This window comes from Oncorhynchus nerka, linkage group LG6 (genome assembly GCF_034236695.1).
Source record: "Oncorhynchus nerka isolate Pitt River linkage group LG6, Oner_Uvic_2.0, whole genome shotgun sequence".
Classification (NCBI taxonomy): Eukaryota; Metazoa; Chordata; class Actinopteri; order Salmoniformes; family Salmonidae; genus Oncorhynchus; species Oncorhynchus nerka.
In genome coordinates, this window is record NC_088401.1 from 53893655 (window position 1) to 53919435 (window position 25781).

At 46.3% G+C, this 25781-nt stretch overlaps 1 protein-coding gene across 4 annotated transcripts in view; it reads right to left on the reverse strand.

Moving 5' to 3' along the window:
- LOC115130637 (phospholipid-transporting ATPase 11C-like) overlaps window positions 1-25781 on the reverse strand; it is a 68993-nt gene that overhangs the window by 19088 nt on the left and 24124 nt on the right. For all 4 annotated transcript variants that reach the window (XM_029661974.2, XM_029661973.2, XM_029661971.2 and 1 more), the window contains exons 2-10: window positions 16523-16642; window positions 15044-15133; window positions 8674-8754; window positions 7783-7890; window positions 7280-7408; window positions 5923-6011; window positions 5102-5152; window positions 4579-4643; window positions 4412-4493 (exon numbers count right to left, since the gene is read on the reverse strand). In XM_029661974.2, the coding sequence (XP_029517834.1) occupies window positions 4412-4493; window positions 4579-4643; window positions 5102-5152; window positions 5923-6011; window positions 7280-7408; window positions 7783-7890; window positions 8674-8754; window positions 15044-15133; window positions 16523-16642 (815 nt within the window). The remainder of the gene's footprint in view (window positions 1-4411; window positions 4494-4578; window positions 4644-5101; window positions 5153-5922; window positions 6012-7279; window positions 7409-7782; window positions 7891-8673; window positions 8755-15043; window positions 15134-16522; window positions 16643-25781) is intronic.

The window sequence follows — 25781 nt, forward strand, 5'->3', positions numbered from 1 at the left end:
AATCTAGCTAAGTCAGCCATTGGCTATCAGAAGCTAGATAAAAAGGCATCTGCCATTCAACTGTATTAGGACAACATTTTGGAGTGACAGAGAAATCAACCAATCACATTTTGACTTAATGAGCGGAACCGTTTTTACAAAAACATTGCGCAATAGCGAGCAGTAGTTTTCCCAGTCTAGCTAGCTAGATTTTGTTGTCAGGTAGTGTGCAGCGGCTGCAGCAGATGTTATTAAAGAGGATGTTGTTTTTAATTTATTAGGTTCTCCCTTTTCAAGAATAACTTTCAACAAGAAGTTGAAAGTTTCAAACGATCATCTAGTGAGAGGAACTTTTTTATTGCAGCCTGCTGTTGTCAGCCATCTCTTTGAAAATAACTTGTGTGAAATTGCATTTACAGTGGAGCTAACAGCATTTTAGCAACATGACATCTTATTAAAATATGTTCAAATACACCCCCAGGAAGAATGACTTAAAAAAAAAAAAAATGATGACATTTTCTGACAAGCGACCAAATCACTGTAGATATGGTAATTTTCATACATTCTTAGAACGTTTGGGAATTACGTATACTAAAGGCATTTGTGAAAATTATATCGCAATATAAAGTGGGAAAGTGGCCGTGCGTTTGGACAATTAATAGACACTGCAGTCTACATAGACCAGTGCGCTATAGCCAATCAGAACTACAGTAGGCCTTTATACAAACAAGCCACACCGGCTTCCATCATTCACTTGGAACAGGACTGTGTATTTACAGGCAGTTACAACACCTCGACTTCAGATCATTAGAACGCATTCGCCAAAAGCCGATTTATGCAAATATGTAAACACCTCAGTCCCGTTGATCAAACAACCATGAAAAGGTAGGCTCTCTCCCCCTCAGTTATGCACATTAACAGCAAGATCAACTAATGCTAATGATGAATTATATGAATCATGCATTGAACTGCATCCATCTACTCTGCCAACAATGCCTTAGTGTACGTTATGGAACGCTGAGTCAAATAGAGCCAACTTTTAAAACCTCTTATAATGTAGGTTCTAGCATAAACTGGGAATTTGATATTTTTGACTGATATTATGGTTGTCTGCTTCATATCTGCAAAGTAGTTAAAACGTTGTTTAAACTTTAGATCACCGGTTACTTTGTGTTCTTCGTGAAATGCTTTTTGTAAATGGGAAGTAATAGTTGTAAAATTCAATTGGGAAATGCTCAATGGTTGTGTTTTTGTATTCTGATTGGGACCTACTATGTCAGAGTTTATGGACTGCTTATCCTTTAAAATCATGCTGTATGTGACTGCTCTCTTTCCATCCGCCCTATGCAGTGGTATAGTGGTGCCAGGTATACTCAGATCTTGCCAAAAATGTTCCCAAACGGCCCACCTAAGGAAGGAAAGGCACCTTGTGTGAAAACTCCTGTGTATTCCTGTTTTTTTTCAGTTTTCCTATACATTTCAGATTTTCACTCTCAAAATCACCTTTTTTTATAGAAAAATACAAAACTTTAATGGTCTTAGTCCACAACAATGCTTGAACCACATCAATCTGATTGGGTGGGCTTGTCAGGGCCTGGCTCCCAAATGGATGGGCCTCTGTCCACCCAGGCCCATCCATGTCTACGCCCCTGATGCAAACGGCGCATGATGACAAATGCACATTACTAAGTCTAATAATCAACACTTCGGACTAAACCTTTTAAATACCTGGTTTGCATACCCATTGTTGCCTTAATTAGCATATACTGGTAGATTTACAGAAATGAAGTGAAATGTCTTCCCTACCCTACCTGCGTCATTCTTCTGTGAGCTGCTCCATGCTAAAACCAGTTGAGAGCTGCACACTTGCTGCCTGCAGATGATATGCGGCGTGTGTGTGAATATATATCACGTGCTTTGCGATTGTGTAGGCTACTTTATGCAGGCTACTTTGTGCATGATTTCTCCATTGTACTACATAAGCTGTATACCTCCACTACTTTGATACGCATCAGCAGGGATTAAGGAGTGAGGTTACGCAATACCCACTGGGAAAAAAAAGGGAAGTAATAGTTCCATTGAACTGTGGGTTGACAGCTTACACCAGAGAATACCCTCCACTACACCACTGGCCTTTTGTGTTTTACAAAACGTGCACTCTCCTACATGAGTGACCTGGTATTACACTTGATGTCCTTTCAGAATCACCAACCTGTCAAACACTGAAGACCTATAGGTCCTCCACTGTACTAACCTGTCACACACTGAAGGCCTATAGGTTCTCCACTGTACTAACCTGTCACACACTGAAGGCCTATAGGTTCACCACTGTACTAACCTGTCACACACTGAAGGCCTATAGGTTCACCACTGTACTAACCTGTCACACACTGAAGGCCTATAGGTTCACCACTGTACTAACCTGTCACACACTGAAGGCCTATAGGTTCACCACTGTACTAACCTGTCACACACTGAAGGCCTATAGGTTCACCACTGTACTAACCTGTCACACACTGAAGACCTATAGGTCCTCCGCTGTACTAACCTGTCACACACTGAAGACCTATAGGTTCACCACTGTACTAACCTGTCACACACTGAAGGCCTATAGGTTCACCACTGTACTAACCTGTCACACACTGAAGGCCTATAGGTTCTCCACTGTACTAACCTGTCACACACTGAAGGCCTATAGGTTCACCACTGTACTAACCTGTCACACACTGAAGGCCTATAGGTTCTCCACTGTACTAACCTGTCACACACACACTGAAGACCTATAGGTCCTCCACTGTACTAACCTGTCACACACACACTGAAGACCTATAGGTTCACCACTGTACTAACCTGTCACACACACACTGAAGACCTATAGGTTCTCCACTGTACTAACCTGTCACACACCAAAGGCCTATAGGTTCTCCACTGTACTAACCTGTCACACACTGAAGGCCTATAGGTTCTCCACTGTACTAACCTGTCACACACTGAAGGCCTATAGGTTCTCCACTGTACTAACCTGTCACACACTGAAGGCTTATAGGTTCTCCACTGTACTAACCTGTCACACACTGAAGGCCTATAGGTTCTCCACTGTACTAACCTGTCACACACTGAAGACCTATAGGTTCTCCACTGTACTAACCTGTCACACACTGAAGACCTATAGGTTCTCCACTGTACTAACCTGTCACACACTGAAGGCCTATAGGTTCTCCACTGTACTAACCTGTCACACACTGAAGGCTTATAGGTTCTCCACTGTACTAACCTGTCACACACTGAAGGCCTATAGGTTCTCCACTGTACTAACCTGTCACACACTGAAGACCTATAGGTTCTCCACTGTACTAACCTGTCACACACTGAAGACCTATAGGTTCTCCCCTGTACTAACCTGTCACACACTGAAGACCTATAGGTTCTCCACTGTACTAACCTGTCACACACACACTGAAGACCTATAGGTTCTCCACTGTACTAACCTGTCACACACTGAAGGCCTATAGGTTCTCCACTGTACTAACCTGTCACACACTGAAGGCCTATAGGTTCTCCACTGTACTAACCTGTCACACACTGAAGACCTATAGGTTCTCCCCTGTACTAACCTGTCACACACTGAAGACCTATAGGTTCTCCACTGTACTAACCTGTCACACACACTGAAGACCTATAGGTTCTCCACTGTACTAACCTGTCACACACTGAAGACCTATAGGTTCTCCACTGTACTAACCTGTCACACACTGAAGGCCTATAGGTTCTCCACTGTACTAACCTGTCACACACTGAAGACCTATAGGTCCTCCGCTGTACTAACCTGTCACACACTGAAGGCCTATAGGTTCTCCACTGTACTAACCTGTCACACACTGAAGGCCTATAGGTTCTCCGCTGTACTAACCTGTCACACACTGAAGGCCTATAGGTTCTCCACTGTACTAACCTGTCACACACTGAAGACCTATAGGTCCTCCACTGTACTAACCTGTCACACACACACTGAAGACCTATAGGTTCTCCACTGCTATAACATGTCACACACTGAAGGCCTATAGGTCCTCCACTGCTATAACATGTCACACACTGAAGGCCTATAGGTCCTCCACTGCTATAACATATCTATAATAGATATAAAAGCTGTTAAGACACTGTATTCATGTTTCAAGAAAGGAGTATAATATATATATATATATATATATATATATTTGGCCTCGTAAATGGAAGCTGATAGTTAATTTTTTACTCGGCTGGTCTCAGGAAGAAATTACGAGTCCTCACTGTCCGAGATCGAGTTAAGACTAAGAGCAAATGTATCCGACACAAGACCGAGACACTCAACATGTTGTCTTGAGACCGGTCAATTATAGCCCCTCATTTACACATCTGATTGTCCTTTTCTCTAACGATCTTTGCCCGCCCTTACTTCTCCACCACAGATCGCTTCTGGGACTTCCCCTGGTAGTTCAGAGCCATTTTGGTTTCCATGCCAGAGTACACTGCCACTCCTAGAAGAAGAAGGAGAGTTGGTCAGGACAGGCTCACACGCTGACCATCATTCAGACCCTAATTTGCATTAAACAATTGAGTCACCATAAATCTTCTGAGTATTCTTCAAGGTAGCGCCTTTCAGGAGGAGATTCTCTGGACCCAAAGACCTGAGGGACACCACACAAAGAGAAAAGAAAGTCACAAACCTTCTCCAAAAACACCAAGACCCCTGCCTTCTCTTATAGCGGCACACTAGCGTTTGCTCTTGCCTAATACTATCAATGGATAACTGCAGTCTTGAGTTGACTTCTACTCTGCCCCAACTGTTCTTGTGAAGGACACAGAACGTCATCTTTTATAAGATCATTACAAAGTGGCCCGGTGACAAACACTTCAGAGAGCACTTTGGAAGCGCTGCCCTGAGTCTGGGCCAAGTCCAGTATTACTTTCATGCTCGTTTGGAGTTATGGATCAATGAAATAATGATTTGATGGTTATACAAAAAGCGAAAAGACAAGAGTGCTTAAACGACTGTGCTTTCATTTTTTTTTTTAGACTGAGGTACGGGAGAAGGGGGTAACAAGGACTAAGGGGGAACCGATAGGGGAGTGGCCAGAACGCTTACCTCACAGCAGGCTCCTGGTCATTCTTGTAGATGTGCATACGCCCCACAAACCTGTAGAAACACAGATCCTCATGAATGCCCTACCCAATGGCAGATGCTCTATTTGATCTCATCTCACAATGGACCTGAATTGAATCAACTGTGCAATGGGCTAGAAATTGTCAATTTGAATATTTTCTGATATCAGAAAGAAACACACTGATGAATAATACTATCTGCAGGGACTACAGGGAATGTAAAACTATCACAATGCCATTGGCTGATCACCAGGACTTTGCATAGACTGCACCAATTAAAAGCGAGCTAATATGATGGGTGGTTTGTCCGACAGTACGCTGGCACGGCAACTCTGTTCTATTGATTGCGAAAAGGAGCAGCATCTGGCGTCTTCAGTACCTTAGGCTGTCTGAAACATCACGGATGCATTTATGGCGCCAAATTGTACTGTAACGGCCGCTCCTTGGCCATAGGTGGCGCCAAACCAATAAGTCTCTGGAGAGACTCCAGCTGTTCAAACGACTGGGTCTGTTCCTCTATGCAGCACGGGCCAAATCTAACTCAACCTTCCCTTCAATTCCTGGCCAGTCTCTTCCACCAATCAGGTTTACTAACAGTCCAACGTCGCTAATAATAACCTGTCAGAGAACTAGAAAGCTTATAGCCTGCCAACACTACCTAATGACACTGTTGCTATCAAAATGTCATCGGGACATTCCCGATTGACAGTGGATTAAACTGAGGGGGGGGGGGGACTGATCCGAGATCAGCACTGCTACTCTCAGAGCTCTGCGTGAGGAACACACGAGGACGACAGAGCCTACTTGTAGAGGTCAGGCTGCGGCTGCTCGCACTCCACGGTGGCACTGAGAGACTCCAGGCCCTTCTCTGTGTCTGGCACTGTGTAGTGTGTCTGAGAGAGAGAGAGAGAGAGAGAGGGAGAGAAAGTAAGTGAGTGCTGACTATTTCAGGTCATCACTGCAACACACACACACACACAGGCGCATGTAGTCACGCACACTAACACACGTCGACGGGGCTGTAGTGGAGTGGGTCGAGAGCTTCAAGTTCCTTGGTGTCCACATCCCTAAGGAATTATCATGGCCCACACACACCCACACAGTTGTGACGAGGGTACAACGATGCCTCTTCCCCCTCAGGAGGCTGCAAAGATTTGGCATGGGCCCTCAGATCCTCAAAACGTTCTACAGCTGCACCATTGGGAGCATCTTGCCTGGCCGTGTCACCGCTTGGTACGGCAACTGGCATCCGACCGCAAGGTGCTATACAGAGGGTAGTGTGTACAGCCCAGCACATCACTGGGGCCGAGCTCCCTGCCATTCAGGATGTCTATACCAGGCGGTGACAGAGGAAGGCCCTCAAACTGTTAAAGACTCCAGCCATAGACCATTCGCTCTGCTACCGCACGGCAAGCGGTACCAGTGCACCAAGTCTGGAAGTAACAGGACCCTGATCAGTTTCTACCCCCAAGCCATAAGACTGCTAATCAGAGGTCTACCTGGATTACCTGCATTGACCCTGTTCTGCACTGACCGAGTACACACACTGGACTCTACCCACAGTGACTGCCGCTCTCTCTCTCGCTGCTCTTGTTTTGCTTAATAGGATGTCGGTGGGCGGAACTGGGAGGGTCATCAGTAAAATGGGACACTCCTGGGACTCTCTCCACGCAGACAGACTGTTTTTGGTTTGTGGCATTTTGGGGCTTTTGTGTTCATTTGTTTTGGTACCTCTTGTTTTGGCACATCCACTCACACTACCGACTACACACACACATTTTTACTTGGATATAGTCGACTTCATTTCATAAATATATGTTTGTTATTTCTTTATCTCCGTGTCGTCTCCCTCTGTTACGGGCTACGAGTCGTTTCGTAACACCACACATACTGACACCGACGCTCCAACATACACTTTCACATACGCTGAGACATACACCGTCTATAATCCATTTCCTTTTTTTACTCTGCATTGTTGGAAATGTACCCATAAGTAAAAATGTCAGTGTGCGTCTACACCTGTTGTTTACAAAGCACGTGACAAATGCCTGGATTGAGAAAAGGAGTGGGAGTGATGGCAGATCGAAAGCAATGTCATGCCCCCACAGACCACACGCCTCAATGGCACCGTGACACTGGTGTTACTGTAGCAGCACTCCACCTTATGGTTGGACTCCCCGTCCAGACTGGCCGTGGTGACAAAACAGGTCTCGTCCTCCCGGCTGGACTGCAGCAGGATGAGGTCACAGGGGAAGGTCTCATCCTCCACCACCTCCACCACATCCCCGACCTAGTGGAACATAGAACACGTAAGGAACGTAGAGGTGAGGCCCATACCAAATCCACCAATAGTCCCCTGTGAAGGTCTGTGAAGATTATACCGGTCAAATCCACGCAGATCTACACAGTTCCAATGTGCATAGGGAGGTCTAGAGGTCAATTTGGGGTTGTACATTTATATGTGACTGAAATACCATCCACCTTCCTTCATTCAGCATTACCTACTTGGGATTACCATACGGTACATTAGAGCAACACTATCAAAAACACTGGAACATGCCAAGATGCCAACTACCTCTCCTTCCCCTCCACCCCGCCCCGCATCCCCAAGGGGATATTTATTTCCAGGGGACTTGGCCGAGGCGCAGCTTGCTGAAAAGCTACCTTGATCTTCTCGCTCTCCTTGCGTGCTCTCCGGCCGTCCTCCAGCACCGTCACCAGGTACTTATTCACCTCATTGTCTGCCTTGTGCCGCAGCCAGTCCTCATAGCCCTGAGAGAGATATGGGAGGGAGAGCGAGAAAGGGGGAGAAGGAGCGAGAGAGAGAGAGGAGGGGGAGAAGGAGCGAGCGAGAGAGAGGAAGGGGGAGAAGGAGCGAGAGAGAGAGAGGAAGGGGGAGAAGGAGAGAGAGAGAGGAAGGGGGAGAAGGAGCGAGAGAGGAAGAAGGAGCAAGAGAGCAACACACACACGTCTTTTTAGTACGGAACTGACTACAGGTCTGTGTTCACTTCGCCCAGTCTACAGAGAACCTCCCCTGGTGTCCCACTTCAAAGCCTGGATAAAGGCAGCAGCGTCCCTAGCTGCCATCAATGTGTCCCATATAGGAAGTACACCCTCCATTGTGCATTTCAAAAAGCCCTAGCAGCAGGCCACCAGAAAAGCCAATCCCTAAAACAATACATCTAAAAGGCTGGAACACAGCTGCAGCAGTCAAAGAGACAATATACTAGAGACTGTCACACCATTTGGTCTCCAGACAACCGGCATTGACCCGCACGGCCAGCATTACTTCGGCTGTGACAAAAATAACAAAGCATTTGAAATGATTCACTATTTCAACCGCCAAAATACACACATTTAAAGGGAAAGGTATGTAATTAAAAACGTGGAAGAGAGGCGTGGAGAGATTCATAGAGGGGCTATAAAGGGGACCATAGAAATGTAATTTGTAGAATGTGAAAAGCCCCTTTAGAATGGGTATGTCCATTCTAGTAATTGTTATATTTCAAAGGGGGGGGGCAATTAATTCAAAATGGGGACAGTGTCATGTCTTACCTGTTTAATGGCTGTTACTGTGATGACGAAGAACAATGGCAGGCCACTAGTGACTGGGCTGGTGGGGGTGTCTACAATGACCTGTAGAACAGAATACCAGATACTTTATGTACTATACCATTCAGATAATAAAGCAAGATACTTTTCTATTAATAGGTCTAACAACGCTTTATTTTTTTTAAATCAAAACATAAACCAATTGCAAAAATCACATCCTCCATCCTCCCTGCTGATTGGAGGACCTCAAGCAGGTATACTGTGAATGTGTGTATTCCAACCTTCAGATAACCACAGATCAACCCGTCTTTCCCAGTAAATCATCATTCTACCACAATTGACTAATCGCAAATGGTAGCCAATCTACTCAGATTATCTTGCCTACAACGTAGCTCGGAGACTGTCTCAGGAGTGGTGCAGTGAAAGAATAATTTCCAAGGCCATTTCTTAGACGAGAATACATTGTATGGAAGAAGAAAAAAATAACATTGGACAGGTTACAACAGATTCTTCGAGCACATGGGCGGGGGCACTCCCACATAAATACAGGTTGTAGTGCATGTCTGCCTGAGTATGCGCGTGCACGTGTGTGTGTGTGTGTGTGTGTGTGCGCCAGTCTCGGCTCCACAGCACCTAATCTCTCCTCTCTCCGTCCAACAGAGAGACATGGAGACATTTTGTACTGAGACAGAATAGGAGAAGAACCCAAGCAGCTTGGACCTGCAGGACACCTAATTAAGTGGGCCAGGGACACCGTGGTATTTAATCTAAAACCACACGGGGGCTGGTTCCTGCTGCCTGCATGGTGCTGATGCCAACAGAACACGGAGCAGGCCCTCTCCTGCTGGGCTACTGAGAGCCGTGCTGGACAGCAGGCCAGGGGCAGTACAGAAATGTGTGTGTGTGCGTGAGCGCGTACAGGAATCTGTGTGTGCGTGCGTGAGCGCGTACAGGAATCTGTGTGTGCGTGCGTGAGCGCGTACAGGAATCTGTGCGTGTGCACGTACAGGAATCTGGCCACTAATGAGCCTAGAGACCGAGAGCGAGCCTGCACAGGGCCAGTCAGGTAATCCCAAGCAACTAGCAGCTCAGGAGCACAGAGACAAAAGCTTGACCTGCAAAAACAGCCCCCAACAACACACAGCCTTTGTGTAATTGTGTGTGTACCCTCTTAATGCTGTCACAAGGCGGATTTACCCCCGCTCTCCTGATCCTGCAGCACGCCAGAGGCTCCCACTGAGCAAGTGGCGCTTGTTACGGAACACACACACAGAGTTGTACACACACAGAGTTGTGCACACACGCGTATTCGGCATTCAGAGCATGAGCTGTACAAGATGTCCGATAGGTATCAGCTGAGGCAGGAGACGTGTTGTGAGCCCTCTTTCAGGTGTTTCCCTGCTCACCTGTGAGAGGACTGACAATGAGGACGTGAAAGAGAACTCGCTGCTCCCTCAGCAGCACATCCTTCCGCGAACACACACGCAGCCAGCGTACTGAGCACTAAAGCATTTCAGCGCCGACTGCTGTGATTACAGTTAATAATTCAATTAAAAGGCCGAAATGGACTGGTGCACATTGAACCTTCAGCCAGAATGCAGAATCAGGGAAAACAGAGAACAGACTCTCCATTGTTTCTCTCCCTGGGAGTCAGTCAAAGAAAAGAGGGCGAATGTGAGAGTGAAACCGTCCTCTCCTCTTCTGTAGCTCCAGGTGTTCCCGGGCAATAAGAGAGGCAGCGAGAAGACTTTACTATAATGTGTGGAGCTGGGTTGACCCAGGTGGCAGGTCTCAGTGTTAGAGACTCCTCAGTGGACCAGCCAGTTCCCTCGGGTGGAGCACGAGTTTTATTGAATACATCTCCCCTCTCCTGGCCCAGCCAGGACCCTCTCCACCCTCAGCAAGTCTATGCAGCTGTAACTAATGCTGCCCCCCAGGCAGGTGATAGATGTTGGTGGGGGCAGGCGAAAGCGCATGTCGTTTTTCGATTTAATAAATTGATAAAAGCCCATCTGGAGGTAGGGAGTAGGGCTAGACGTGGCCAGTCCAGGCCGATTAAAGATATTAAAAGAGTGACTGGCTGTATTGCGGCTGAAAGTGCCGGGGACAGTATGTCCCCGACACAGTCAGTCCCACCCGACCACAAGGCATGATTTGGTTCGCGCCACAATACTGCAGAGAGTGGCCACTACAGAGTGCACTATATCACACAAACACTCCACACCCATAGCCCCCCACCACCTGCTAACTTTTCCACAGCTGCTAATAAAATAAACACTGGACACCCACCCCAATGTTCCCCTAGTATTACCTGGGCGGGGGGGGCTATTTCTCCTGAGCGTTGTTCACTTCCCCTCCCTCGTACATTTTCCACGCTCCACCAAACTTGAATGTCACATTAATCACACAACTACAGACCATACCCCTGCAAATAACCACAAAATAACAGGCCCATTCCTCAACTTTTGATACACCCTTACCTCCATATATACGCACACGCGCACACACACTGCACCAAAACCCAAACCTAGTCATTTGATAGGAACGAGCATTCTGCTATAAGAGGACTCCTCCACCGAACTGACGGGTGGGTTAGATCTCTGACACTGATAAAGAGCCCTACATCTGAACAGGGAAGTAGTGTGTCAGAGTGAGTGACAGTCCCTCAGGTCCCAGGGCAGGGGAGGCAGGGGCCCTCTCTCCATCTCTCTCTCCAACCCCGCTCCCATTCCATCAGGAGGCAGGCAGCAAAGGCATGCAGAGCTATTTAGAGGACAGTGGTGCTTTTTTCTATAGAGTCTATTTGAGGCTCTCATAAGTACAGGAGGGCTTCCTGGCTGCTTAAGTCAGCAGCGTAGAGATAGTAAGTCTCTCCCCCCCGTTACTGATTGTCAAACAAAGCGAGATAGACAATCAGTAATGGAGAGCGAGCGAGAGACACACACGCCGAGAACGAGCGCGAGAGACACACACGCCGAGAACGAGCGCGAGAGACACACACGCCGAGAACGAGCGCGAGAGACACACACGCCGAGAACGAGCGCGAGAGACACACACGCCGAGAACGAGCGCGAGAGACACACACGCCGAGAACGAGCGCGAGAGACACACACGCCGAGAACGAGCGCGAGAGACACACACGCCGAGAACGAGCGCGAGAGACACACACGCCGAGAACGAGCGCGAGAGACACACACGCCGAGAACGAGCGAGACACACACACGCCGAGAACGAGCGAGACACACACGCCGAGAACGAGCGAGAGACACACACGCCGAGAACGAGCGAGACACACACACGCCGAGAACGAGCGAGAGACACACACGCCGAGAACGAGCGCGAGACACACACGCCGAGAACGAGCGCGAGAGACACACACGCCGAGAACGAGCGCGAGAGACACACACGCCGAGAACGAGCGCGAGAGACACACGCCGAGAACGAGCGAGAGACACACACGCCGAGAACGAGCGAGAGACACACACGCCGAGAACGAGCGAGAGACACACACGCCGAGAACGAGCGAGAGACACACACGCCGAGAACGAGCGAGAGACACACACGCCGAGAACGAACGAGAGACACACACGCCGAGAACGAGAGACACTCCGGGGCAGGGGCAGGTTTCTCCCTTGTCCACTTGCAGTCTGCGCTGGGAGCGAGCGACGCTTGCCGAGCAAGCGCCGCGAGGGCGCGGAGACGCTCGCCGTGAGGGCGAGAGAGCGTGGGGACGCTCGCCGAGGGCGAGAGAGACACTTGCAGAGGGTGAGAGACAGAGAAATTGACTTGCGACAGAGAGAAGAGCGACTCACTAACATGCTGATTAACTGTTAGTAGAGGATCTTGTGCATTTCAGTTCATATCCCAGGATAAATTAGCTAGCAACAGCAAGCTAGCTAGCTAAATTGACATACATTTATGCATTTCAACCTGTCCCCAAATGTCCTGCGTGTCCTGATCGCGTCTGGTGTGGATGGACAAAATCAACACGCACACGTGGGCACGTGAGCGGTCTGGTCAGCATGTTAGATAGAGGTAAAAGGAAAAAGAGGAGGGGGGGGGGGGGGGTTGTGTGTTTGGATTCTGTTGGGCCATTTGCATGAAGCCTCTGGGGAATTGAAAGGTGGAGGTGTGACAAGATGTGAAAGTGTGTGTGTGTGTACGCGCATGTACCGTATGTCCCCCCCCCCCCAAGTCACATAATGGTAGGCTGTGTGGGGAGGAACTGGGCAGTAAGGATAAGGCTGGATTAGTAGCGGACAACCACATACCAGGCTGGGAAAACAACGAGAGTGCGCGCGCACACACCACACACAAATAACTTCTTACGAAATCATGACTCACACGTTTGCACATTTACATTGCAAATGCTCCTTCAAATCTAACTTGAACACACTATGCTGATTTACCACACACTCCAGTACATCCACTGTACACACAGTACACAGAGATGAACCCACTGATACACTACTCAAACAGGTAAAGGTCACAGTGAATAAAAGAACAGGAGGCAGCTGAGGAGATGATTGGACTACAGGAAAAGGAGGTTTAAGCACGCCCCCATTCTCATCGACGGCGCTGCAGTGGAGCAGGTTGAGAGCTTCAAGTTCATTGGTGTCCACATCACCAACAAACTAACATGGTCCAAGCACACCAAGACAGTTGTGAAGAGGGCACGACAACACCTATTCCCCCTCAGGAGACTGAAAAGATTTGGCATGGGTCCTAAGATCCTCAAAAGGTTATTCCGCTGCACCATCGAGAGCATCCTAACTGGTTGCATCACTGCCTGGTATGGCAACTGCTTGGCCTCCGACTGCAAGGTACTACAGAGGGTGGTGCGAACAGCCCAGTACTTCACTGGGGCCAAGCTTCCTGCCATCCAGGACCTCTATACCAGGCGGTGTCAGAGGAAGGCCCTAAAAATAGTCAAAGACTCCAGCCACCCTAGTCATAGACTGTTCTCTCTGCTACCGCATGGCAAGCAGCACAGGAGCGCCAAGTTCTAGGTCCAAGAGGCTTCTAAACAGCTTCAAACCCCCAAGCCATAAGACTCCTGAATATCTATCAAATGGCTACCCAGACTCTTTATATTGAGCCCGCCCCCACCTCTTTTACACCGCTGCTACTCTGTTGTTATCATCTATGCATAGTCACTTTAATAACTCTACCTACATGTAAATATTACCTCAGCAAACCGGTGCCCCCACACATTGACTCTGTACCGGTACCCCCCTGTATATAGTCTCTGTTTGTATTGTTATTTTACTGCTGCTTTTAATTACTTCTTTCTTATCTGTATTTGTTTTAACTGCATTGATGGTTAGAGGCTCGTAAGGAAGAATTTCACTGTAAGGTCTACTACACCTGTTGTATATACATCATCAAATTTGATTATGCCGCTGAAGACAGCAGAGGAGATGAACTGTTGCCAATTGACTAACAAGTTCAGAGTTCAGGACTACAGCATCTCGCCCACCCTTTGCCTGCTGCTTCCCAGATCCCATTAGTCCTAGTTCCTTCTGGTTCTTCCAGTGGAACTGAGCCAAAACAGTCCCCATGGGGGTTCCAGTGGAACTGAGCCAAAACAGTCCCCATGGGGGTTCCAGTGGAACTGAGCCAAAACAGTCCCCATGGGGGTTCCAGTGGAACTGAGCCAAAACAGTCCCCATGGGGGTTCCAGTGGAATTGCCATGCCAGTTGTCTGACAGGAACATCAGTGACTCCTGGTAGGCCACTGTATTTATACCAGCTAGCCCTCCGTATGCTGAGCCTGTTTACACTGGGGATGGGCTGTTTAGACTTTTAGTTTAAGTTACGGTTGCTAGAGAGAGAGGTGGTTAGTTTCCATCTCAGGTCAGGAGGGGGAAGAGAAAGAGAGAAAGAAAGAAAAAGAAAGCGAGGGGGGAGGAAGAGCAGATTGATGGAGGAGGAGCAACATCGCTGTGCAGATCTCTGGGCCTGATAGAGGAGAGGTAGAGGAACAGAGTGGTATGGCCGTGAGCACCAAGCCGAGGGATAAACATGTCACCCAGTGCTTTGGCTCAGCCCACTCTCACTTTCCACTCAGCAGTGGAGGAGAAGGCTAGATACACACAAACCATGTACAGCTCTGGCCACACAAACACACGCAGTCCCCGTTTCACAACTGCCACAAATAGGTTACACTCGCAAACCGAGGCTCACTCTCAAAGCACACACAGGCCTGACCACAGGCTGACTGTTTCCCACATGCCATAAACAGTCAGTTACACCCAGGCCTGATAGCACACACACATTGTAACCATTTCACACTTGCCACACATACACTTCCAGTCAATTCACACTAACACATATTGAACATACTCACGAGTCCCAGACACGCACAACTCACCTGCACCAAGAAGATGATGAGGAAGTAGAAATTGGCGATTCTTCGGAACTGTTCAAACAGATTCTTTGGCAGGAAGTTCCACACCGTGTACTGGAAAGACAAGGAGGGGAGGGAGAGAGTGCACCAATGAAATGACATGAGAATGAAAAGCACAAGTTCAAAACACAACATAGGCCTACCCAGTGGATCCTCGCTCTCTGCAAACCACTACGTTTCTGTTCTTTGACAACCTCTTGTCGGGGTAGAGGACTAGTAGACTATAGGAAGAAAAAGGCTAAGCTAGGAGAAGGATTAGCGGCATTCAATATTCATCAGTTCCTTCCACTCCGGCTCGGTCTCTGTACTTAGTGAGACGGCCGCTAGTGCTGCCTTTCTAAACTGCCTGTGAACGAGGGAGCCAGTCCTCCTCTCAGCCCTCGGGGGCCTGCAGGTATTCTGTTGATTCGGATTAGAGATTTATCTCTTTAATTCACCCAGTGCTGAATAGAGAGCAGATTACCTTATCAAGTTGGTGGCAGATCGTGTTTTTTTTTTAATTGGGCATAACAGTTGATATTCAACACAGAAGCTGACGCGACACTTATCTTGCCAAATCCATAAGACGGCCCAACAATGCCCCGGTAGTAACTAACACGCCGGACTAAAACGTGTGCGCGCACACAGACACAGTGTTGAGAGGGGAATGTAGAGCAATGTCTTTGCATGGAGACAGTGCTGAAATGCAGCAGTAGCAGAAAGAGACCATCTCATTTTGCCAGAGAGAAAAGAGTGAGGGGAAAGTAATCAGAGGGGGAGCATGAGTGAGGAGGGCAGTGAGGGAGAGAGAATATAAAGCGAGAGAGAGAGAGAGATGGCGCAGAGTGAGTAGAGAGGAAAGGAGAAAGAGAAGGAGCCTCGAGGGAGTTGTAAGGAACAGAATGATGAAAGACAGGTGCATGGTAGAAGTGTAAACACTACAGCCAGGGTAATACTGGAGGACGAGACATTGATTGGCCCATTCCCAGTGGGACCCTCTGCGCTACTATAAATCCCACTCTCCCAGTCCTTCCTCCCCCTCCTATACATGACTCTAAACCCCCAGCAAGCCCTCCTCCTCAGACCCACACCCCTAGCCTTGATTTGGGGGTGGTTGGGGGGGCTCAGAGAGCCAGAGGGGGACATATTAAATCACCCACCTTGCCTGCTGGTACATTAAATAGTAGCAGTGTATTTCACGGCCACAGACAGATCTCCTGAGGCAAATAATGGCCTTCCATTTGGGGAGGAAGACGAGCATGTGGAGAGGCAGTGGGAGGAGAGGGAGCTAGAGAAGACTGCCATTGGAATTCATGACGTGGAGGGAGAGACAGTGATGCTTAGGTGGGAGTGGGACAGGAAAATATTCACGCATGTGTCGAAACGCAGACAAGTTTCCACTTGCCTGTTTTACGGTGTTGTGCAGACCGCAGGTCGCTGTAAAAGCATGGCAGTGTATCTTACCTTGGAAGAGACAATCCTGTTGTCACAGAACTTGGGGGGGATGAAAGCGTCGGTGGCGGGACAGGGCCGGTGGCCTACGTAGATGGTCCTGCTGTCTACCCTCCTCTCGTCCCTACCGAACTGTACAGAGATAGAATTAGAAGCCACACACACACAGTGTAAATATATTGCTTCAGCAGATATTTAGACTCAACACTGGAACACAAGAGGCTAGAAATGTATCTAGTATACAGCCTCCTAAAACAACAACCAGTAGACTAAACACTGGGGGAAATGTGCATCAAGTTCAACGCAAAGAGGTCTTGTGCATAACTTCCAAGGTTCGTAAATGAAGACGTAGTCCACATTAACGCATGGGGAGGAAAACAAACCAATGAAAACAGTGATACTGCCCTCACCTCCACGATACCACAAAAATCAGGAAGAATTCTTTCATTCTAGGTCGTTGAAAACCATTTCGTTCCGTAACTTGCAAATCTTGATTAGTCTTTCTAGTCTTTAATATAAATTCAAATCAAGGCCATGAACCAAAATATAATGTTAACCAGACAGAGGTGCAGAAATAATTACAAAGGCTCTTCCCAAACTTCAAATGCAGTGGAGCACCAAAAAGCTGTTTAACACAATCTAAGGTTTCACAGGGGACAACGGCGCATATGACATGGGTCAAATTGACCAAAATGAAGAGTGCACTAGTCCTGTAATGAGTTTCATTTCTTCCCTCTAAGGTAGAGAGTTATTGATAATTAGCCCGTTATAAAGCGCTGCCCCTGGGGAGAAGCGACTGCTCACACCAGATTTATGAGCACAGTTATCTCCAGTGCAGATAGACTGAGGAGGAGGAGGCGGTGGTGGTGGTGCTGCATTTCAAATCAAAACTACTGGTCATGTACACATTTCAGCAGATGTTATAGCGGATGCAGCGAAATGCTTATGTTACTAGCTCCTGACAATGCAGTAAAACTGTATACAAATAATCAAACATTTCATTAACCAAAAAAATAAGATCAGCCTCCCGAGTGGTGCAGCGGTCTAAAGGCACTGCATCACAGTGTTGCAGCGTCACTACAGCCTGGGGTTCGGGCCGGTTGTCAGTCGAATGGTGTTTCCTCCAACACGTTGGTGCAGCTGGCTTTTCGGGTTAAGCGAGCGGGTGTTTAAAAGAGTGGTTTGGTGGGTCATGTTTCAGAAGACCCACGACTCGACCGTTGCCTCTCCCGAGCCCGTTGGGGAGCTGCAGCTGAGAAAAGATCGTTATCACGAAATTGTGGAGAAAGGGGGTAAAAAATATTTTTTTAAATTAAGTGAAATTAATTTGAAAATGAAGAAATGTCGGGAAACAAGCATTCTAGGATTAAAAATCCTACAATGTGATTTTCTGGATTTTTTTCTTCTCATGTCTGTCATAGTTGAAGTGTACCTATGATGAAAATTACAGGCCTCATCTTTAAGTGGGAGAACTTGCACAATTGGTGGCTGACTAAATACTTTTTTGCCCCACTGTAAATAAAATACAGGATGAATTTACACAAGATATACTAAGAACAATACAGCAGTAGATATTACACCTGCTCGTCAAACTTCTCATTCCAAAATCATGGGCATTAATATGGAGTTGGTCTCCGCTTTGCTGCTATAACAGCCTCCACTCTTCTGGAAAGGATTTCCACTAGATTTTGGAACATTGCTCCGGGGACTTGCTTCCATTCAGCCACAAGCATTAGTGATGGGCACTGATGTTGGGTGATTAGGCCTGGCTCACAATTGGCGTTCAAATTAATCCCAAAAGTGTTGAATGGAGTTGAGGTCATGGCTCTGTGCAAGCCAGTCAAGTTCTTCCACTTATCTCACCAAACCATTTCTGTATGGACCTAGCTTTTTGCACGAGGGCATTGTCATACTAAAACAAACTTGGAAGCACAGAATCGTCTAGCATATGCTGTAGCATCAATATCTCTTCAATGGAGCTAGGGGGCCTAGCCCGAATCATGACTATACAGTTGGCACTACGCATTCGGGCAGGCAGTGTTCTTCTGGCACCTGCCAAACTCAGATTAATCCGTTGGACTGCCAGATGGTGAAGAGTGATTCATCACTCCTGAGAAAGCATTTCCACTGCGCCGGAGTCCAATGGCGGCAAGCTTTACACCACTCCTGCCAACACTTGGCATTGCGCATGGTGATGTTAGACTCGTCTGCTGCTGCTCGGCCATGAAAACCCATTTCATGAAGCGCCCGACGAACACTTGTGCTGGATGTTGCTTCCAGAGACAGTTTGGAACTTGGTAGTGAGTGTTGCAACCAAGGACAGACAATTTTTACATGCTACGGTACTCTGCGGTCCCGTTCTGTGAGCTCGTGGCCTACCACTTCACGGCTGAGCCGTTGTTGCTCCTAGACAATTCCAAATCACAAAAACAGCACTTGCAGTTGACTGGTACGGCTCTAGCAGGGCAGAAATTTTACAAAAGGTGGCATTCTCGATTGTGTGCTTGGGGTCATTGTTCATTTGGAAGACCCATTTGTAACCAAGCTTTAACTTCCTGGCTGATGTCTTCAATATATCCACATAATTTTCCTCCCTCATGATGTCATCTATTTTGTGAAGTGCACCAGTCCCTCCTGCAGCAAAGCACCCCCACAACATGATGCTGCCACCCCCATGCTTCAAGGTTGGGATGGTGTTCTTTGGCTTGCAAGCCTCCCCCTTTTTCCTCCAAACATAACGATGGTCATTATGGCCAAACAGTTCTATTTTTGCTTCATCAGACCAGAGGACATTTCTCCAAAAAGTATGATCTTGGTCCCCATGTGCAGTTGCAAACCGTAGTCTGGCATTTTTATGGCGGTTTTGGAGCAGTGGCTTCTTCCTTGCTGAGCGGCCTTTCAGGTTGTCGATATAGGACATATTTTACTGTGGATATAGATACTTTTGTACCGGTTTCCTCCAGCATCTTCACAAGGTCCTTTGCTGTTGTTCTGGGATTGATTTGCACAAAGTACATTCATCTCTAGGAGACAGAATGCATCTCCTCCCTGAGCGGTATGACGGCTGCATGGTCCCATGGTGTTTATACTTGCATACTATTGTTTGCACAGATGAACGTGGTACCTTCAGGCATTTGGAAATTGCTCCCAAGGATGAACCAGACTTGTGGAAGTCTACAATATTTTTCTGAGGTATTGGCTGATTTCTTTTGATTTTCCCATGATGTCAAGTAAAGAGGCACGGAGTTTGAAGGTGGGCCTTGAAGGTATCCCATAGGTACACCTCCAATTGACTCAAATTATGTCAATTGACCTATCAGAAGCTTCTAAAGCCATGACATCATTTTCTGGAGTTTTCCAAGCTGTTTTAAGGCAGTCAACTTAGTGTTTATAAACTTCTGACGCACTGGAATTGTGACAATGAATTATGAGTGACATAATCTGTCTAAACAATTGTTGGAAAAATTACTTGTGTCATGCACAAAGTAGGTGTCCTAACCGACTTGCCAAAACTATAGTTTGTTAACAAGTCATTTGTGGAGTGGTTGAAAAACAAGTTTTAAATGACTAACCTAAGTGCATGTAAACTTCCGACTTCAACTGTATACAGTATGTGGTGTGTATAAACAGTAACTGAAATGTGATGTACAGTAGTATAAATATTAGAATGAGATTAAGAGAACAGTATTTAACACAGTACAAAACGCCATGGCAAAATTGTAAGAATTTTGTCATATTAGCTTATACACAAACACGGTACTGTAGACATTATAGACAATATGTGAATAGAAAAGGTGTACAGCAGTAGTTATGTAGGATGAGCCATGACACCAACACGCTGTGCTCGGTTGACCAAGACCCCATGACTGCTCACATGTCAGAAAGAAGACAGAGTCCGGTTGGGAGACCTTGGTACACAGGGTCAGCAGGCAGAACCAGCCTTCCCATTTCCCCCAGCACAAGGTCACGGGTACACCGGGCATTCATCTTCCTTAAAATGACAGTCTGTGTGAAACAAGGCAAGAGCTAGAGAGTAAGGAAGACTGTTCTCCCCCCCAGCCAACCGGACTATGCAGGCAGGCCACGTGGGAGAACCAACTTATCAGGGGCATTCGTTCGCTCTCTTTCCAGTGGGCTTGGGCTGAGCAGCTCCTCGGGAGAACAGATGAGACGGGGCGTGAAGGTGGGCAAGTACGACACCCTGGAGACGACACCCTGTTTTTAGCTCTGGCCAATGATTTCCCAACCACTGACTCTTATAGCACACCTCCACTCAACAACAGCCCACCTCCCCCAAAGCCCCAGACCATACATTGTGGTGTTCCTGCCTGGCTAAAAGTACTAGCTCCACAGCTATTCCAGATGGTGGGAATTATTAAGGCTATCCAGCTCCAGGATCTCTAATGCACTGTGGCCAGGGCCATGTGTGCTGTTCACAGCCGCCACTGACAGACAGCTGATCTCATCCTGGATCAGTGACACGGTACCTTGGAAGTGTGAACAAAGGGCATCTGGACACAGCTCTGTCCACTGACTATACTGGGGGCAGGTTAGATCAAAGCACAGTCTTGAGTCTGGGGAGCCTCATTAGCTATGCATATGAGGAAAAACCTAGCCTACCTAAGACAGACGCTTATGCAATCACTTGCTTCTCATTAAAAGGTTGAGTGAAATCCCCAAAGCAAATGTCTCCCTGTGGAGAAATTCTGATGCAGACATTACTTCTGCTTCCCAGTCCGGGAAGTGCCAAGAGACTGCATAATGCTCCATCAGGCATGAGAGAGAGGCAGTGTTGTTCGCACCCCGGTGTGTCCGTCAAACCTGTAATCCACTGCACAACAAACAGGAATAGCATACCGCTCCTCCAACAGCCACCAGGACAGACCCGGGTGGCAGGGAAATGAGGGGAGAGAGGAAGCACAACTGGAACCAAGGACAAAAACACATCCAGGTTTTTTAGCAAACAGGAAATAGGCCTAGTAACTCAAACCTTATGTAGACCACACTACAGATTAGGGAGCTAAAGCTCATCTTATTCTTAACAGTTCCTCCTCAGAGGGACCCTGCAGTTACTCAGTGAAGTACACTTCAAAATGGCTTCTTCCGTCCTAATAACACCATTAAAGACTGATGACACAAGTGAAGAAAACAACGTATCCCTGAAGACAGAACATTGGGGTAAAGGGCAGCACAGAAACTAAAATCCCCCACACACACTACCCTCCCTGGACAATGCAAATGTCTCGAGGCAAATAAAAAGGAACAATTTACAAAACAAAATTAGCCTTGAAGCGAAGAATCCCAGTGAGCTCAGCTTCGATTGTAGAGCCAGAGACCTCTGTGGGTTAGTTACCAATATCCCATTTTAGTTTAAATCTGCATCCGTCTCTCTCTGGGAGTAATTAACCGCGAGAGCAATGTTGTTGCAAACGTTGCCCCAATGTTACGACCACAGTATGTAAACACAGACTGGGGATTTAAAGTTCAAATCAAGAAGTGACTGAAACAGCCACAAACTGGATTTCCTGGACGCAGACAGAGACATTTTTTGACCGACACATAAAGACACTTCTCAGAGAATACAAATCATGTCTTAAAATGAAATGGATTATTATTAAAAAGGACAGGTCCAATGAGAAGCCCCAGGGGTCTGCTAGATAAGGACAGCTGCTTTGAATGGTCATTGATCATTCATCATGGTCATTCATTTCAGTTAAAACATAGAGGGTCAGACCGTAGGGCCAAATGCATTTTTGCATTATGTGATCGCAATACTCATCTCCAAAAACAGTGCACCTGAGGCCACGCTATCTATTCCTTCTGCTACATACATCGACATGAAGTCGGAAGTTTACATACACTTAGGTTGGAGTCATTAAAACACGTTTTTCAAACACTCCACAAATTTCTTGTTAACAAACTGTAGTTTTGTCAAGTCGGTTAGGACACCTACTTTGTGCATGACACAGGTAATATTTCCAACAATTGTTTACAGACAGATTATTTCACTTATAATTACACCAGCTCTGTCAGGAGGAATGGGCCAAAATGCACCCAACGTATTGTGGGAAGCTTGATGAAGGCTCCCGAAACGTTTGACCCAAGTTAAACAATTTAAAGGGAATGCTACCAAGTACTAATTGAGTGTATGTAAACTTCTGACCCACTGGGAATGTGATGAAAGAAATAGAATCTGAAATAAATTATTCTCTACTATTATTCTGATATTTCACATTCATAAAATAAAGTGGTGATTCTATCTGACCAAAGACTGGGAATTTTCTACTTGGATTAAAATGGTCAGGAATTGTTCAAATGTCAGAAATGTTTTTGGCTAACGTGTATGTAAACTTCCGACTTCAACTTCCGTCCCATGGCTAATGTAAGGAAAAAGACAAATTGATTAAATTATAGGCAGACAAGGCAGTTCAAAGCCAATAATGCAAGGCTGCAAAAGCAAGCATATATTAAAATTTGCCAGGACGTCAATGTTCGACAGTAGATGAAAACACATTAGTTACAATATGGAGACGAGATCAATAAAACAAACATGGAACGCTCAATTGAGCCGAGACCCAACTGCTGGGAAATAAACAGTGCATTAGAGGATTGGGTAAAGCTCCCAATTTAACATGATTAGATTATGCTTTAAAAAGGAAAATTAGGGACACATTGTAAAACGGGCACGGGCTGGTACGGGAAGAGAAACACACGCTATTCAAAACCGAGGCAACAGAACGCTGTATTCAGCTGTTGCCAAACCCTGGATGATGACTTCACAGGCTGATGACACCGTGCCCTGTCACAACATCTCACCAGTAACTAACCAGTGAAATCACAACCACAATGTTCCTGTTACAGACAAAAAAAATATACATATAGGCTTATCCCCCCCATACCTAGAATAGGTTAAATGTCTGAACATTTTGGTTCATTAATTTCTCAATACATGAACTGGCGAGATACCAAACAACTCATGGTACCCTTGGACACTAACGTACCAATGCGTCTAGTCACCCGTGAAACACTTAAATATTTATTACATGCGAGATTTGGTTCTGGCCTGGGTTCCGAGACTAACTTGTTTCTGACTCTGCTGTCATTAAATGCAGTGTGGTTATGGTGTTGCAACAAAATCAAATTCAAGAATAGCCTAATGGCTTGCATCACACATTTAGTCTGAATTTCCTTGACCTTCATATTGCTGCTTAGCCTATAGGTGTATAATATAGTACATGGTCTGCACTCAAGATAAGCCTCTACTGATTATGCTACTGTCTGTGTAGTGTGCATGGTTTAACTTTGAGCAGAGCTCTCCTCCCCTTCCTGACAACTCATGTCTGCTTGGCAGTCGGCCACCACGATGCGAAACACACAGCAGCTAGCTTCTCCTGAGACCAGCAGATGACAACGGCACGGTGCTTTTATCACAGCCACACTGCAATCCACACTGCCAAAACTAACCTGGGTCCGCTCAGTGAAGGACAAGACAAGCATAGATGGGCTTGCTGCTTCCGAGGCCTGAATTTCCAAGTGAAATTGACAGAATGCTAGCTGGAGGGTGCAGGGTTGCTCAGGTCAAGTAGGGGAAGAGAGGCAGCAGCAGCTATGAGCTCCTGAACACAATCCTAAAGTGGATACTGGCTGTTGTCACTTGGTCTCTGAGTGAGTGAACATGACAAGTGGCTTGTGGAGACCTGGGAAGAGTGGGCCCTGATATCATGATGTACTCTAACAGTCTAAAACGCCTGTGACTGCAGGTGCTATTGAGGTCAGAAAAATAATATTCTGTAGAACAGAGGTCATCTCTGGATTTGTTTTGCATGTTATTTGCCTGGATATGGTGAATATGATTGTGGTCAAACGAGCTGTTGGTTGCTACATAAACAGGTCTGTTGCAGCAATTTAAACAATTAAAAAACAAGAATTCTAAGACAAAAATAAGTACATTTTAAAAAGTTAGCAATGACAATGTTTAAGGTAAAAAAAACAATCAGGAATTAAATGTAGTCTAGGATGTATTCTTTGTTGGTTGTGTAAACTAAATCCAGGAAACAGGAGAACAAAAACATGGCCAGTCCCCTCAAAGCCCTCTATTGTAAAATGCAATCATAAGCTTGTTGCTGACACTGTATAAGCCTCATAAGGAATGTCACAACCGCTTATTTGCATGTTTAATGACGTGTGAAGTGCAGGACATGGAGAGAGGGAACACTGGAGACCAACTAGTGTACTTCATGTCCTGCACGTGCCCCAACGACACACACGTTTGAACACTCGGAGAGCAAAGGTAGCAGCGCTGGGCAAAAGCTGTGTTAATATTTAAAATCAGAGCATCCATTTCAAATAGTTCCAGACAGAAAAAGAAAATAAGTAGATTAAAAGGAAACAACTTCCTCATACAGAGGAAATGGAGGACCGCCAATGTAAACACCAGTACAGCAGCTTCATTGTTAGGTTAACAGGAAACAACAAACACGTAGGCCTGTGTGTGTGTGTGTGTGTGTGTGTGTGTGTGTAGGGCGTCACCAGGTCTCGATTTATGATTAACTTGTTTATTCCTGGTCTGACTAAACAGCCACTCATCTAGACAAGGTTTACTACTCTATATTAGAGCGGTTACTTCCAAGGGAGTAGGATACTGGGTCACTACAAAGCTAGCTCACCTGCCATTTAAGCTAGTACACAACTTGCCCTCAGTCACAGGGAAATGGGAGGGGAGGAAACCCCGGAACAAGAAAGCAGATTGAAAATGGTGCAATGAGTACACATGGATAAAACATAACCAAGAATATACAAACGGACTGAACTGTGTTTTGCTTAACTGTTTTTAGTAAAAAATACAGTCAAAACACAAGTAGCCCATTTCAAATGTGGTGCCTGTAATGCAAAACAGAATTCATCAAGAGATGAGGGATGACTAAGTGCGAAAACTGCTCAATTATAAAGCAAATCTGCTAGGTAACAGTGAGTGTATAATGTTTGAAAACAGCCACCAACGCTGTTATTCACTGCAGTAGTTGTGCTGGCTCTCCTCTCTCACTTTCACGGTCTTACTCCATCTGACTACCTCTTGCACTTGCTTTCTCTTATTCACTCAGTTTCAAATCACACATTCACCTGGTCCTTAGTTATTTTTTATTTCCTTTATAGTATTTACTAAACTAAAGTTTTTTTAAAGTAACACTTATTTTTCTTAACTGCATTGTTGGTTAAGAGCTTGTGTGTAAGCATTTCACTGTAAGGTTGTATTCGGCGCATGTGACAAATA